This window comes from Brassica rapa, chromosome A09, assembly GCF_000309985.2.
Source record: "Brassica rapa cultivar Chiifu-401-42 chromosome A09, CAAS_Brap_v3.01, whole genome shotgun sequence".
NCBI lineage: Eukaryota > Viridiplantae > Streptophyta > Magnoliopsida > Brassicales > Brassicaceae > Brassica > Brassica rapa.
In genome coordinates this window covers 8,118,950-8,135,476 of record NC_024803.2, presented here as the reverse complement: position 1 = coordinate 8,135,476, position 16,527 = coordinate 8,118,950, and the positions used below count along the sequence as shown (strand labels likewise).

Below are 16,527 nucleotides of genomic sequence, written 5' to 3'. Positions count from 1 at the left end.
ATTCAACTAGACATTAATTTATTCAAATTTTAAATATTTTACATAGACATTAAGTTTATCAATTAACAAAGAGCAAGATGTTAAAATAGGGTTTAACGGTTTTAATAGAAATAAACATTCATATAAACTCATTTAGTTTAACGAGATTGAAATAGGTTATTTGATCAAAAATATTTATTAAATGTTATCTATTCTATTAAAACAGCAGCATGACCAATCAATAAAAGTAGGATCCAACTATTTTTTTTTATTTAAAGAATCATTATCTATTAAGTAAATAATATAACTGTAACCCACTAACCCCATATTTCTTTTTGTAAACGAACCCACTAATTCTATATTTTAGAATTAGTTTTGCGCTTTAAAGGTAACGTGGTTTCTATTTACATTGGATCACAATTTATAAAACCCATTTTATTTTGTTAAATAGGATTACAAAGAGAAACACAATTACAAAGAAAAGTATAAATATGATAATAAAGAAGAATATAAATATGAAAATTAATTTTTTTTTTAAAATGTAAAACAAAAAATATACCCGCCCTTTTAGGGGCGGGTCAGAATCTAGTTTTTTTCTTAAAGTTGGAGTTTTAATGCGGACTAGACCTTGATCCGCGCAGATGTTTGTTTTTATTTTTATATACGTAAAAAAAATTTCTACATCGTTAACGGTAAATATTCTTAACATTAACCATATTTTTAAATGTTTATAGTTTTTTTGAACAAAATAATGTTATAGTCAACATGCATGATCTTTTTCTTCCTTTACTTTTTCTACTATTTTTGCAGATAATTTTATAATTTTTAAAGTTATATATTTGTTTGCTTTTACACCATAAAGCTTTGTAGTATATATTTTAAACTATTTCACAAAAAAATGTATATCACAAAATAAAGTTACACATTATATTCATAAATTTAGATTAAAAAGTAAACTATGCACTTATAACAAAAAGTAAAATTAAAATTTTAATAAAATATTATGATATAAATTTCAATTATTCATACTAAAACAGTATAAGGTTGGGTCTGAAATTTTTCTAATTCCAAAAATTTAGTACCCTTTAAAATAAATAAAATAAATTTTTAAAAACTTGGAATCATAATTTCTACTAAAATTAATTTGTTAAAAAAATTATTCCGGCAGTTATTTTTATTCCTAGAGTTTGACATGTGACCGTCTGAATATTTGTTCTCACTTTAATTTTTTTGTATTAAATGGTATAATATATATTTTAAAATTAAAATGTATTAACTAATTTTTAGTATAACATTTTAAAATATAAAAAAAATATTTATTACTTTAAATAATTATATTTTTGTTATTTTAATCTCTTATTATATTACAGTGTTTCATAAATTATTGGTATAATGTTTTCATACAACTAATTGGACTTATGTATATGAAAAAATTGTACCAATAATTTATGAATAGATTTTTTTTTATTTTTTTTTATATATTATATAAATTGATTATGATATGTGTTTCTTACTTTATTATTTATTACTAATTTTTATCGGAAAACATTTAATACGTTAATAACAAAGATATTAGAAAATCTATTGAAAAATCTATTTTGGTAAGATTCGATTAAGGAAATCTATAATTTAAATTAGAAAAAAGACCAACATACTAATATAAGTTCAATAAATATTTCAATGACGTGTCATTGTAAATAAATGGTAAAACTAAAGGTCTTTAATACTATCTAATCTATTAAAAGAGGAGTACGGAATTAGATTTTTTGTTTGACCAAAAAAAAGATCTAATTTCGTACTCCTCTTTTAATAGATTAGATAATATTAAAGACCACACTGAAGGTACACTTATCAACCATTAGTTTAACTCAACATAAAAATAAATTGGATATACAATAACCAAAAGTAAAAATTTGAAAAACAACTTAAATTAAAAAAATAAACAAATTATATCATAAATATGTATAAAAATATCATCAAAAATTATTTTAAAATATAATTTAAGTTAAAGTTTAATACTGCATTTGATGTAGGAAAAAACCTAGTTAATTTTATGTTAAAAGTGAATTGTAAAAATTGTAATATCCTACATGATTATAAGGTTATTTTGCTATTTTTCAGTAGAGAAGATTTCCCTAATATATTTATTGATGATAAAGAGATATCTTGGAAAGTTAAACACAAACTCCACTTCTGTTTAGTCAAAGAGAACGAAAAAAAAACTCCACTTCTAAGGAAACTAACATAGAAGCCATGTTCCGAGAAACAATAAAGATTACAGGATCTACAAATCTCTCATACTTTTTATCCAATAAAAAAGGACCATACAAACAAAGAAATACTGAACTAAAAAATTTCACTACAAGCCGATATTCCAACGTCTAAGCCTAGTTTATACTAGCAAATTCGGGGACAACAATTTTACAAAAAAAATAAAACATCAAAGAGAGGAGAAGAACCAAAGCGCACACTGGAAAACATAATATAACAACGTACGAACGAAGAACCTCATTTGCGGCAAATGATTTGCCAAAACCAATTAACCAAATACATGTATTGAGTCTCTTCAAATCAGTCATTACATTGATAACAAAGTTTTATGACCTGAACCTCTTTTCTTAACAATAAAATGGAAGAGACGAGTAATGAGTAAAAGTTCATCTTACACGATACGCTCGAGCTCTCTGGCGTAGCTTAGAGTCTGGTTGATGAGCTGAAGAGACGGAATCTCTTTGCAGGGTGCGGTTTCTTTGGCTTTCTGGAACACAACAAACCCGTCCTTCACTTCCCACTCCGGGTGCTCCTATAAGATTGAATATTAAAACTAATCACATCAAAGGGTTCATGAAAGAATAAAAAAAGATTCCAAAATATTACCTCATTGACATAGGTCAAGAGTTCTTGATCAGAAGAGAAGAGCAACATCTGCCTGGCATCGCTGATAGAGACATAATCATAAGCTTTCTCGCTGCATCCAGCTATCTCGTCTCTGATAACGATGTAAAAAGAATGAGATAACACGCTATATGAGACTGAACTAATAACTCAGAGAAGGACGGACTTATTAATCTATACCTAATGGTCTTTGCCAAAAGGTCCATGAAGTAGACGTAGGTAGCATCAGGTGCGGTCTGCCTAGCACTAAGAACACGGTTATAGGCACCTTCCATGAAGGACTGCTCAAGCTCTACAGCATGCTTGATGCAAGGATTCTCAAGTGTAGCAGAGGAGAGTAACTCGAGTTCGGTGTGGAATTCAGCAATTCTGTTTTGCACGAGCAGCCTCAGGAGGTTGAGACCAAGGATAAGATTCTCCTGTGGAGATGGAGGAAGACGGTTCCTGGCATCGACATAGTAGGGTTTGAGCTGGAAGAAATCTCTCTCGAAAGCATCTTGATCCTCAGTTTTAACGCTCAGAACAACAGCGTGCTCGTAAATGTCCCCTATAAAGTTTTACCAAATTGATCAAATTCAAATAAATCTATGCAGCAGAACAGAGAAACGTACTAGCAATAGCGAGCTCCTGAGCAGCGTTTGGAGTGTTCTCAAACAACGGAGGAAGACTCGTGAATTTCGTCAGAAGAACCTGAAACACAACATCTGAAAATTCTCAATCCAGCACTATAAGATCCTCCCTACACATTGCTAATCTTAATTTAGCTATTTCAAAAAGACGAATCTCTCCTAGATCTGAACCCCTCAGTGCATAGTACCTTAAGCCGAGACAAGAGATCAGAGCAGGTATTGTAATCTTTCCTCACAAACGCCGCCTTGAACCTCTCCAACTGCTGCGATACTTCTGTGAGCTGCGGATCCATTAGAGCTTTCTTCCTTTACTTTTCCGGCGACGATTCTTTTTCTTTTCCCGAACTGGCTTGATTGCGAAGAAAGAGAAAGATAGAGAGAGAGAGACGGAGACGCACACTGTTATGATATGGCTTTATAAAATATAGGCCTTTAACGGGCCGAGTCGATTTAAAAAGGCCCACGGTTTACATTAGCAATTCCGACTAACGTGTACACACTGTGAAGCATCATCTTCATCTCTTATCCAATCACCTCCATCGACTCTTTTGCTTTCTCTAAAAAGCTCTCATCTCATATTAACAACAACAATGGTGGCGTCTTCGCTGTGCCTATTGAACTCTCCTGTTTGCCCTCACTCTCTTCCTAATGTCTCGTCCCAGCCACTCCTCTCTTTCTCCCGTTCCCTCAGGCCATTCGTTTCCAACTCCAAACCTTTGGCCTCGCAGAAGAAGAAGAGAGACAACTCTGGACCACTCGTGGTGAAATCACAGGCTCTTGATTTCTCAGGCACTTTCTTTGAAGGTGGATTCGGCTCCGACGATGACCCCACTTCTCCTTCCGTCTCTACTGCCCTTGAGGACAAACCCGAACCTCAATGCCCACCTGGTCTCCGACAGTACGAAACTATGGCCGTCTTGAGACCCGACATGTCTGAAGATGAGCGCCTTGGTCTTACCCAGAAGTACGAAGAGGTAAACCAAACAAAAAAAAATGTTGGAATCTATGTCTGATATCAGAGTGATGTTAGAGATAGAAGGATCCTTTCTGGATTCAAAGATTGTTTGATCAGTTGGTATAATCAATTTTCTGAATCCAATGTGGAGACTTTCTTTTGATAGTATAGGTAAGTGATGGTTTGAAATTTGCTATCTATGCACTTTTGATTACGAACCAAAAATCTTCTAGAGAATGGTGAATATTACATGTAGAGTTAGTTTAAACGGTTCAATGTTTCTTTCTTGCAATCCGGAGTTCGAAATATTGTAGTTAAAGGGTTAGGATCTATGAATTCTTCAAGTCCTGATATATCTATGCACAAGATAGGTGCATTTACATTTAACACTCTATTCCATTCTTTAAATATCCAGTTTGTTTGATATATTGCTGTTTTTGTTTTGTTTTGTTTTGTTATGGAAGTTGCTTGTGGCTGGGGGTGGAATGTATGTGGAAGTATTCAACAGAGGAGTGATTCCATTGGCTTACAGCATCCGAAAGAAGAACAAAGCTGGAGAGACTAACACTTACTTGGATGGCATCTACCTTCTTTTCACTTATTTCACCAAACCTGAATCCATCACTCCCCTCGAGTCCGTTCTCATTGCCGATGATGACGTTATCCGATCTTCTTCCTTCAAGATCAAGAAGAGGAAGTACAACTAAAATGAGACCATCAACATTATGTCTTCGTATGTGACCAAAGTTAGATTCTTTCTTTTTTTCTCGGTTTCTTTCCAACAAACTTATAAAAGTAAATCTATCTTTATTTGATTATGTGTTTTGTGTATCTTTTTTTCTTCTTGTGAAATGCTCTGTTTTCATGTGTTACAGAGTGAAAGAAACTCTAATGCAAAATTTGAGAAGCATGCATGATATTATGTGCCTTTGCAAAAACAAATTTCTAGCACCATATATATATATATATATATTATAATGATCTAATCCACACTCATGTCAACATGTCTCAGCCCAAAAGAAACATAGAGATACTATAATTTTCAAACGTGTCTTTCCAAACCCATTCACACCCACTAAATTACGATGTAGAAATCCAAGAGCTATCCACCAAACATATGTTCTCTTTTTTTTTTTTTTTTTTTTTGATCAAATCAAACATATGTTCTCTAAGCATATGATTTGAGTACCAATAATATCTGATGATTGTGTCGCTGTAGAAATTGTTAATATTTATTGAGAAATGAGGATAATATTCTCTTTATGCATATATGTTTTTTTAGTAGATTTCTATCAATTCTTCTGAATAGTTTATTGTTTCAAACTTTTGAAAGATACAAAATTATCCGACAGATAAGACTGGAAGGTGTGGCAGCTAAAACAAAGGCTTGTAAGCTGGTGGGCACTAAAAATGTTGCATAATTGATTCATCGGATTCTCAGACTGGAAGGTGTGGCAGCTAAAACAAAGGCTTGTAAAGCTGGTGGGCACTAAAAATGTTGCATGATTGATTCATCGGATTCTCCACATCTTGATATTGATTTCACATTGCATATGATAAAGTGCAAGCTTTCTTGTAATAGCTATATATCATGTTACTAGCTTCCATATAAATAGTGTGCATCTTCCGAGTACCCTTAATTTTCCAAGCATAGGCTTGGAGTCTAGTGATATTGGACACCGAGTATATAACTTCAGTTTCGTGATTCATGATACTTCTGGCGACCCAGTATGATCCAATATCCAAATTTAACGGTATATTGACCACTTTTATAAAGCTCCTACAAAAAGTATCTTGATGATTGGTTCGGGTCGAGCTTCAAATCAGCGGTAAATTTTCTACAACAAAAAACTTTTCAAGAATTTCTACATACCATTCTTTTGGATCACTTCTACTAAAATTACTAACTATCATTCTCGGGTAAACTACGGGGGCACTAGGACAGACCGACCTTGGTGTAGCCAGGATCCAAGGATTCTCCAATCTCATAGCCTGAGTGAATCTTTTGTGTACCCCAACAATAGTAATTGTTTTGCAGTTGAAAGACTTGTCTACACATAATGAGTATTTCTAGTATGATTTACAAAAGTGAACTAAGCCTATGATATTTGCCGCGTAAAACCTAAGCTAGAAAATAGTTCGGAATTTGTACTATTCACCACAACAGTTTTTCTTCAAAGCTAGGTTAAATTCATGGATCATGCAAAATATATTACCATCCTCATTTCTCGGTAAGCAAAAAGCAAAGTATCATCCGTTTTATACAGTAAAGACTATTTTGGGAGAGTCGAACTCCACCATTTTGGTACTCGCAAATCTCTCACAAAATTCTAAAGAGAACAAGAAACTAGACATAATATAAATCATAAGCGCTAGCACAATTAATTTGATGAGAATCTCTCTCTTTTCTCGGTAGCCATTATGCCGACCACTCATTCACTCTGTTTTACAATTTGTTTTTTAAAACAAATGAGCATAAACGAAGGTCGGCAATCTTTTAAAAAATACTAACTTTAATCAACATCATGTGCGATTATCCTAGTTGTGTCTAATGTTTTGCGTAATTATCAATTCGTTGATCTCCAATCATCTTTATGAGAAAGTATATACTATATGTGTATCACTTTATTGTACTTGAAGTTTATTTATTAGCGACGTCAAAAAGGTTTATGTATAATCTAATATGATTCAAATAAAAAAACCGTACCGTCACAACCTTTTTAATTTTAAATTATTCTAGAACTTAATGAAGTATTAAATTAACAACAATCAATCTTACCTACAGAATAAACCTTATTTTCCCCCACCAATCACAAAAGCACTCCATCGTCGTTTTATCATACCAAAAAAAAAAAAACAGAAAGTCTTCTCAAACTCCAAAATTTGAAGAACAGCAAATCTAAATCCAACCAATAGGAACTGAAAGACAAGATCATCCAGAGGTATCATGACTTCTATTGACAAACATCGAATATCTCGTGATTATTTCAGGTCTTTTTGTTAAATAACACATAGATCTGTACGATATGGTTTTGAAATTTTCGTTTGATTGTCCTGACAAATAGATTTGATTCTGTAGGCCTGTCTTTTTTCTTTGTACTTTTTGGTTTTCTTTGGATCTTGGAGTCCTACGTGGTCATATCAAAAGTAAATTAAGGCATTTTGGTGAAAACCCTCAAAAGTTTGATAGGTTTGACTACTTTTAGTTTCAAGTCCGTTGACAAAAAAAAAAGGTTTCAAGTCTGTTTCATGTTCTTGATTTGCTGTCCTGATTTAACTTCTAATCATAAAATGGTCAGATTCAAAGCCAGATTCATTCGTCTCTGCTTTCATTTATGTTTTTGTTGTTTATCATGATATATAATCCGACAAATCACTGATCACTGATAGAAACTAAAATTTGGATACCTTAAGTTTTTTTTTCCTTTTGTTACTTTAGCAATACCATATTATTATTAATATTTTTTTGAGAAAGGGTTAGTCCTATGTTATTTTATCTTACCATTTATTCTAGTCGTTGGTGCATCGATGTTAATTAGTAATATTTAATCAAAATTGGTCGAATTCTAGAAAAATGTTGGCATTCGTGAAACGCTTTTCCTTGAAGCGAACAAAGCATCCTCGCGGATATGAGGACCCTCAGGTTCTTGCATCTGAAACTCCATGTAAGTGAAAGAAAAAGAACTCACAACTCCTAAATTGAATAAATAAAATTGATAACTAAGAAGAAGAAGTTTCACTAGACGACACACATGTCTAGTTATAACGAGTATGAGCGGTAATTTTTTAAGAAAAAATATGCATTTTATGAAGCTATATATAGAAGTTCTACGTAATTGATAAGCATATGCAGTTACGGTGAATGAGATAGAAGCTTTACACAATTTATTCAAGAAGCTAAGTACATCCATTATCAACGATGGTCTTATCCACAAGGTAACATTTATTTAATAGTGGGATTTTTTCATGAAAAAGTGTAAGAAAAAGGATCAAACATTTAATATCAAAATTGCATCAATTAATTTTGGAAGTTAATATGCATCTATTATATGATATGACCTTGTTTAATTATAAGCAGGAAGAGTTTCTTCTGGCTTTGTTCAGAAACAGCAATATGCAAAATCTATTTGCCGACAGAGTACGTACTTCCATTTCCATGATACCACACTCATTAACTAGTACATATATGTTCGGTTTTACCGTACCAAAATGAGTGTTTTTGGTTTAACGATAAGAAAATGATCAAAAAAATTTTGCAGGTGTTTTATATGTTTGATAGGAAACGAAACGGTGTGATTGAGTTTGGTGAATTCGTTCGTTCACTAAGCATCTTCCATCCACACACTCCGGAACATGAAAAGTCCTCATGTACGTGTCTTTATGCATTAGTTCGTATCATGAATATTACGAGTTGTGTTCGTATTTAAGAGATTCAGCAAACCACTAATACTATAAATGTTGTAAAATGGCAGTTATGTTCAAGCTTTATGACCTTGATGGAACCGGCTTCATCCAGCGCCATGAGGTACTAATAGAATGATCTCTCTACTCGTAAATTAAGAAAATAAATAAATATATGTTGCATAGAATGATGAAATCCTTACACGTAAAGAAAAAAGATTGGAAGACATTTTATGTGTTATGTTTTGGTGTATATATAGTTGAAGAAAATGGTGGGCGCACTACTTAGCGAAACAGACTTAGGACTATCGGAAGAATCTATTGAAGCCATCGTCGAACAGGTTCTGTTTACATGTGCCTATATATCCTCGAGTTATCTATTGGGCTTCTTATTTTTTTTTAAACTTGTATATCTGTTGTTGAGTGAAATAAATTTTGGGGTTTGTTGGATTAATAACACAGACAATGGTTGAGGTTGATACGAACAAAGATGGCAAAATTGATGAAGAAGAATGGAAAGAGCTCGTCGCAAAGAATCCTTCAATCCTTAAAAACATGACTTTACCCTACCTCAAGTAATATATATACCAAAGTCTCTTGAAAACATTAACGTTTAACAATTATTCTTTTAATGTGGAAATGCTCGTAACTAATTATTATCGTCATCATTTAATGAATTGCAGGGAAGTGACTTTAGCATTCCCAAGTTTCGTTCTTGACTCCGAAGTAGACGACTAAAAATAGAAAGAAACCTCATGAACAACGAACGTGCCAGCGTTTCTCCCGATTTTATTATATCAGAGGGCTTTTTTAATCTTTCCTTTGTATTAATTATATATGAACCGGTCCGGTAATACTTGATACAAGGCTCAAAATGATTTGCGTTATTGTTCCTTTACTTTTCATTCAATCATGTAACCATTCAACCAATACATCAGTGAAACAAAAGAATCAACCACAATCGAAGACCAAACCAAAAGAGCAGCCAGCATAAGACCAATCTCCTCAACCAAAAAAAAGAAGAGGAGAACCAACGAGGAAAGCTACGAGCTACATATAATTGAGAGAAAAACTTAAATATTACACTTTTCGCAATCAAATGGGCTGGAACATTAACCTGACTCTTTGATGCAGCAGCATCCGAGTAGCTTCAACGTCAAGTTTCCTTTTCAAGTTATTTCCTTTTTACTTAGGGTTTATGTTTTGCCTTTTCTATTAGGTTAAGGATTTTAATGACGGTTTAAGAGTTCTATATAAAGAACTCTCTTATGACTTTTGTAAGATACGCTTTTGATAATTAATAAACTAGCTTTGAGCTTTATACCTTGATAGAGATTTGATTCAATTCATCTTGTTTGAGAAGCCTTGGAAGAGATTCGATTAAATTCATCTTCTTCAAGAAGCAGGTCTCTAGAGTTTTCAATCGAAAACCCTAGATTGAGCTGATATCTTGTTCGTACCCTCCATCAGGTTGGTATCAGAGCAAAACCATCACCACCCGCACTCCGCGCCCACAACCTTCGTTCGTCACCATGCCCCGCGCCAAAAAAGAAACCCAAGCTGAGATCACACAACGCACCATGGAAGAGATGCAGACACAACTTGCTCAACTTACTCAAGCAATGCACGGTCTGCTAGCTCAACGTAACGCACCAGCCGCCGCACCAGTAGAAGAACGAGAAGATGACCAATCCGATCACGAAGACGATGCTAACCCATTCGCGATTCTTGGAGAAAATCGACCAAGAGCTCAACCAGCTCAACCTCATGACCAATGGGATCGGAGCTTTAAATTCGAAATACCAGAGTTCCATGGCAACCAGGTCGCGGAAGATCTCCTTGACTGGATCGCCACAGTAGACGAAATACTAGAATTTAAGCATGTTCCGCTTGACCAATGTGTCCCTGTCCTTGCGATGCGGTTTCGCAGCAGAGCAACCGCGTGGTGGACTCAACTTAAGTCATCCAGACTTCGTTTAGGCAAACCTAAAATCGAGACATGGGATAAATTGAAGAAACATATGCGAAAGACGTTCCTACCTTATAACTACGACCAGTTAATATTTCAACGACTACAACATCTCCGTCAAGGAAGCCGTACGGTAGAAGAATATGCCACTGAATTTTTCTTGTTATTAAACAGAATTGATCTTCATGATTCAGATAGGCAACTAGTCGCCCGTTTCATCGGTGGTCTTCGACAACAAATTCAGCATACGTTGAACCTGTTTAATCCTATCACGCTCTCAGAAGCTCATCAACAGGCTTTAACCGTCGAAGCACAAAACAAAGCGACCTCCACTCCGTGGAATTCCACTCGACAACAGCGCACATCACAGGTCACAACTCCAACAGCTACAACATCGGCACCACTCGCGGCCACACCCTCGGCAGCCATTGTTCCCGTTGATACGTCACGACCAGCCCGCACAGGTACCTTGCGATGTTTCGCCTGCGGCGAAGCTGGGCACAGGCAGGCGGCTTGCCCCCATCGAAATCAACGAGGCCTCTTGCTTGACTCTTCAGGCCGTGATGTTGAGATTGAGTTCAATGAACCTATCTATGACGAACCTGAGGAATTAGAACCCGATACTGGTGTTTGTCTAATGTTGCACCGTTCTTGCCTAGCACCACGCAGCAGCAACGACTTCCCCCAGCGTAATAATTTATTTCACTCTCGCTGCACCATCGAAGGGAAAGTATGTAAACTGATTATCGACTCTGGTAGTAGTGAAAACGTTATTGCCGCGGACGCCGTAACCAAGCTCGCACTCAAAGATGAACAGCACCCGGCTCCGTATAAACTCGCCTGGTTACAGCAAACTCACGATCTCCTGGTCACTCGTCGAGCTTTGGTCACCTTCTCTATTGGTGATACATATCGTGACACAATTTACTGTGACATTGCTCCAATGGATGCATGTCATTTGCTTCTCGGACGTCCATGGGAGTTCGACCGAAGGATAGTACACGACGGATTCCTAAACACCTATACTTTCACATTCAACAATCGAACCTTCACCCTTAAACCTTCACTACCGTCATCATCATCACCTACAACTCCCTCTCCAGCACGTCCTACAGACTCATCTAACCCTCTTTTACTTCTACACAAGACACCATTCGAAGCGGCAATGCGCGAAGAAGATATAGTTTTTATCTTAACGGCAACGCCATCGTCGCCACTTCTTGACAATAAAACTCGACCAGAGTTTCAAGCCATCGTTAAAGAATTTGAGGACGTTTTTCCAAACGATCTCCCTCCGGGATTACCACCACTGTGAGATATTCAACACCAAATAGACTTTATCCCTGATGCTAATCTCCCTAACCGTGCGCACTATCGAATGAGTCCAACAGAACATGAGGAACTACGAAAGCAAGTTGAAGAACTAATTACTCGAGGTTTCTTACGGGAGAGCATGAGTCCTTGCGCCGTTCCAGCCCTATTAGTTCCAAAGAAGGATGGTTCGTGGCGTATGTGTGTGGATAGTCGTGCGGTGAATAAAATAACCGTTCGATATCGTTTCCCAATTCCTCGCCTGGATGACCTTCTTGATCAAATCGGGACAGCAAGGATATTCTCTAAGCTGGATTTAAAAAGCGGTTACCACCAGATTCGTATTCGTGAAGGAGATGAATGGAAAACAGCTTTCAAAACCCGTGAAGGACTTTTTGAGTGGACGGTAATGCCGTTTGGCTTATCTAACGCACCAAGCACGTTTATGAGAGTGATGAATCAGGCTCTTCGTCCCTTCATTGGCAAATTCGGTGTTGTTTACTTCGATGATATCTTAATCTTCAGCCTCACCATGGAGGATCATATGATACACCTGCGGGAAGTCCTCCTTGTTCTTCGACGAGATAAACTTTTTGCAACACTAAAAAAATGTGCTTTCGGTTCCGCACACGTCCACTTCTTGGGATACATTGTTTCAGAGAAGGGCCTTTCCGTCGACCCTGCAAAAGTATCCGCCATCAAGACTTGGCCAGAACCACATACTATCACCGAAGCACGGAGCTTTCATGGGCTTGCATCTTTTTATCGACGTTTTGTTCCTCAGTTTAGTGCTATCATGGCACCTTTGACTAACTGTATTCGCGAGGGAGCTTTTTTATGGACACCGGCTGCTACTACTGCTTTCAACATCATCAAAGACAAACTTAGTTCAGCACCTATCTTGGCTTTACCAGACTTTACGGCGGTATTTGAACTCCACTGCGACGCGTCTAAAAGTGGGATTGGCGCTGTCCTTAGCCAACGAAACCGGCCGATCGCATTCTTTAGCGAGAAGATATCTGGTGCGCGTTTTCGTTATAGTACGTACGACATCGAGTTCTATGCTATTGTGCAAGCAATCAAGCACTGGAGGCATTACTTGTTCCACAAGGAATTTGTACTTTACACTGATCATGACGCCCTAAAGCATCTTAGCACTCAAGATAAAGTATCTGCTCGACATGCCTCTTGGATCGCCTATCTACAACAGTTTACATTCGTGATCAAGCACACCTCGGGAACTAGCAACCGCGTAGCTGACGCCCTGAGTCGTCGACACTCTCTCCTCTCCGTCCTTCATGTCTCGGTCCCTGGATTTAGTTCGTTTATGGACCTATACCCGACCGATAAGTTTTTTGGCCCAATTTGGACTGCCGTTTCTGCTGGTCCATCCTTACCGTACTCGATCCATGATGGTTTCTTATTCCGGGAAAACCGTCTTTGTGTTCCTGATTGTAGTCTTCGGTTGCGACTTATTTCCGAGCTGCATAATGAAGGTCACATCGGACGAGATCGAACCCTTCACCTTGTTTCTGCGTCGTATTTCTGGCCGGCGCTGCGAAGAGACGTGGAACGTTTTGTGGAGCGTTGTGTTACTTGTCAAACGTCCAAAGGTCAAGCTTCCAATGCTGGTTTGTACCTTCCTTTACCAATACCAACTCAACCGTGGACAGATATTAGTATGGATTTTGTCATGGGATTGCCTCGGACTCAAAAAGGGTTCGATTCAATTTTTGTCGTGGTAGATCGATTTTCAAAAATGGTTCACTTTATACCCTGCAAACGTACAACTGATGCAGTTGAAGTCGCCACTTTGTTCTTCCGAGAGGTGTACCGGCTTCATGGATTACCATTGTCGATTGTCTCCGACAGAGATTCTCGCTTTCTTAGTCACTTTTGGCGCTCATTATGGAAGCTCTTCGATACAAGTCTTGATATGAGTTCTGCGTATCATCCTCAAACTGACGGCCAAACAGAGGTCACGAATCGTTCTCTTGGTAACTTACTACGCAGCTTGGTCGGATCATCCATCAAGTCATGGGATTCAAAGCTTCCCCAGGCTGAGTTTGCCCATAACCACGCCGTTAACCGAAGCTCGAAGTTCAGTCCGTTTCAGATCATTTATGGAATCGTTCCTCGTGCTCCGCTAGACCTCTCCACTTTGCCCGATCGTGTTCGTCTTCACGATGGAGCTGAAGCATTTATGGAGAACGTGCTCGAGACACACGAACAAACTACATCCAACTTGGAGACATCGACTCAAAAATATAAAGCTGCGGCAGACACCCATAGACGGCGTCTCGTATTTGAGGTCGGTGATTTGGTCTGGGCAGTTCTTACTAGAGATCGTATGCCTGCACACTCGTATAACAAGTTAAAAGCAAAGAAGATTGGTCCTTTGGAGGTTCTTGAGCGTATCAATGACAATGCTTATCGTCTCCAACTTCCCGCTGATATAACTACTTCTGATGTTTTTAATGTCAAGTATCTCTCTCGCTATTTTCCTCCCGAGCAGCCCTCTGATTCGCGGTCGAATCCTCTTCACCCCGGGGGACCTGATGCAGCAGCATCCGAGTAGCTTCAACGTCAAGTTTCCTTTTCAAGTTATTTCCTTTTTACTTAGGGTTTATGTTTTGCCTTTTCTATTAGGTTAAGGATTTTAATGACGGTTTAAGAGTTCTATATAAAGAACTCTCTTATGACTTTTGTAAGATACGCTTTTGATAATTAATAAACTAGCTTTGAGCTTTATACCTTGATAGAGATTTGATTCAATTCATCTTGTTCGAGAAGCCTTGGAAGAGATTCGATTAAATTCATCTTCTTCAAGAAGCAGGTCTCTAGAGTTTTCAATCGAAAACCCTAGATTGAGCTGATATCTTGTTCGTACCCTCCATCACTCTTAACCTTTAATAGCTTCCATTGATGGTATTTGTATACTCCACGAGACTAAACATGATCTTTTAGGCAATCTATCAAGATTAACAGCCCATATGGTGAAAGCATGCTTATGAGTGTTTCCTTTATACCAAATTGCATCCATCAAAGTTTTAACATCTTCTCTTTCCCTCAAGACATCCCATGTATTAAACGAGGAGAAGTTGAAAAGATGAATACTATTTGTGTTCAAAGCGTAACAATCTTTCAGGAGAGTAGCACTAGGGAATGGTAACGTAGTGAAGTACCCGTGGAGAGCAGCCTCTTGATCAGATCTAGGGGATGACATGATCCAACTGACGCTATTTGTTGCTGTTGCAACAGAAGCATTGAAGGGAATGCAGAGGCGTCTCAGTTAAGTCTATCCGAGAACATTTATCAGCTGGCCAAGTGGTGTCCAAATGTCACACTAGAATTTTGCCAACTGACCATTTCCCACATGACACTTGATGAACCTTGCTGCCAATGGTCTTAAGGTTGAACAATGATTTCCAATGCAAAAAGTTTTGATTCTGAACAGTAAGCGCCCAGAAGCAGGAAGTCTGAAGATGGTAATGACGGTGCCATGCCACCCGTAGAGACCCACTTTCCGGAAACAACAACCTGATATGTCGTAAACACGTGGTGAGGTTCCATGTAGAGAAGTGCCTTAACCCCTATCCATCCTATGTTTTTGGCAAGCAAACTTTGTCCCAATAGACTTTTGTGAAAACCCAGCCCTCAGCTTTACTTGGCCAGAAAAAGCGATGACAGAGAGCCTCAAATCTTTTTATGCATCCTTTTGGTAGGATGAATGTAGTGATTCAAAACAGCAGTGCATGAGATAACATAGGATACTAACTGGAGACACCAAGCAAAAGACAAGGAACGAGCTGACCAAATCTGAAAGCGCTTTGAGATTTTGTCTAGTAGAAGAGAATATTTAGAGATCCTCAACTTTAGGTGCATAAGAAGCAGCCCAAGATAACGAATGGGAAAGAACCAACTGGGAAATCATAATATCTGATGTCATATGTTTCTTGTTGGTTCAGTTCAGTCCCGCAAAGAAAAGTCATTTTTCTTTTGGTTAATAATAATATTAAGCCTCGACCACGAAGTGAAGTCGTCAAGAGTCTCACTAATTCCATGAAGTAAGTTTTTTCAACCATCAAAGAACACCAATAGCAAACATGAGGTAGATGTTAACGAGCGCTAAGAATCTTGGAGAAGACCTTCATAACCAGCACAAACAGATATGGAGATAAGGGGTCTTTCTGCCTAAGACGAAGTCCCACCTTACGCTATCAAATGCTTTGAGGAGGTCCACCTTTAGCATAGCTCTTGGTGTATGTTTGTGTGATTATATTCTTGTACCAATTCAGTTGATAGCAACATATTTTCAGCCAATAATATCCCCGACATAAAAGATGATTGTGAATGTGTGTTTATACCATGCCAAACTGTTTCTGATG

General features: G+C 37.3%; 4 protein-coding genes across 5 annotated transcripts; 3 read left to right on the top strand and 1 right to left on the bottom strand.

The window, feature by feature from the left end:
* Positions 1-2,412: 2,412 nt before the first annotated feature.
* On the bottom strand, positions 2,413-3,933 carry LOC103838195 (26S proteasome non-ATPase regulatory subunit 8 homolog A). The gene is made up of 5 exons (XM_009114622.3): positions 3,692-3,933; positions 3,486-3,564; positions 3,055-3,421; positions 2,857-2,968; positions 2,413-2,782 (listed from the first exon to the last, which is right to left on the bottom strand). Exons 1-5 carry the CDS (start codon positions 3,794-3,796, stop codon positions 2,642-2,644), a joined length of 804 nt encoding a protein of 267 aa, XP_009112870.2. The 5' UTR covers positions 3,797-3,933; the 3' UTR covers positions 2,413-2,641.
* Positions 3,934-4,017: 84 nt separating this feature from the next.
* On the top strand, positions 4,018-5,380 carry LOC103838196 (30S ribosomal protein S6 alpha, chloroplastic). The gene is made up of 2 exons (XM_009114623.3): positions 4,018-4,477; positions 4,923-5,380. Exons 1-2 carry the CDS (start codon positions 4,094-4,096, stop codon positions 5,163-5,165), a joined length of 627 nt encoding a protein of 208 aa, XP_009112871.1. The 5' UTR covers positions 4,018-4,093; the 3' UTR covers positions 5,166-5,380.
* A 220-nt stretch (positions 5,381-5,600) lies between these two features.
* Positions 5,601-9,765, top strand: LOC103838197 (calcineurin B-like protein 8). Of its 2 annotated transcripts, XM_009114624.2 has the most exons (9): positions 5,601-7,400; positions 8,029-8,123; positions 8,312-8,394; positions 8,537-8,596; positions 8,718-8,826; positions 8,931-8,983; positions 9,120-9,200; positions 9,322-9,434; positions 9,543-9,765. In XM_009114624.2, the coding sequence occupies exons 2-9, from the start codon at positions 8,033-8,035 to the stop codon at positions 9,595-9,597; spliced, it is 645 nt and encodes a 214-aa protein (XP_009112872.1). In that variant the 5' UTR covers positions 5,601-7,400; positions 8,029-8,032; the 3' UTR covers positions 9,598-9,765. The 2 variants fall into 2 exon arrangements, with proteins under 2 accessions (XP_009112872.1, XP_009112873.1); XM_009114625.2 differs by lacking the exon at positions 5,601-7,400 and having other exon boundaries at positions 7,408-8,123.
* A 674-nt stretch (positions 9,766-10,439) lies between these two features.
* Positions 10,440-12,143, top strand: LOC103838328. Its single transcript, XM_009114759.2, has one exon. It carries the CDS (start codon positions 10,440-10,442, stop codon positions 12,141-12,143), a length of 1,704 nt encoding a protein of 567 aa, XP_009113007.1.
* Positions 12,144-16,527: the final 4,384 nt, after the last annotated feature.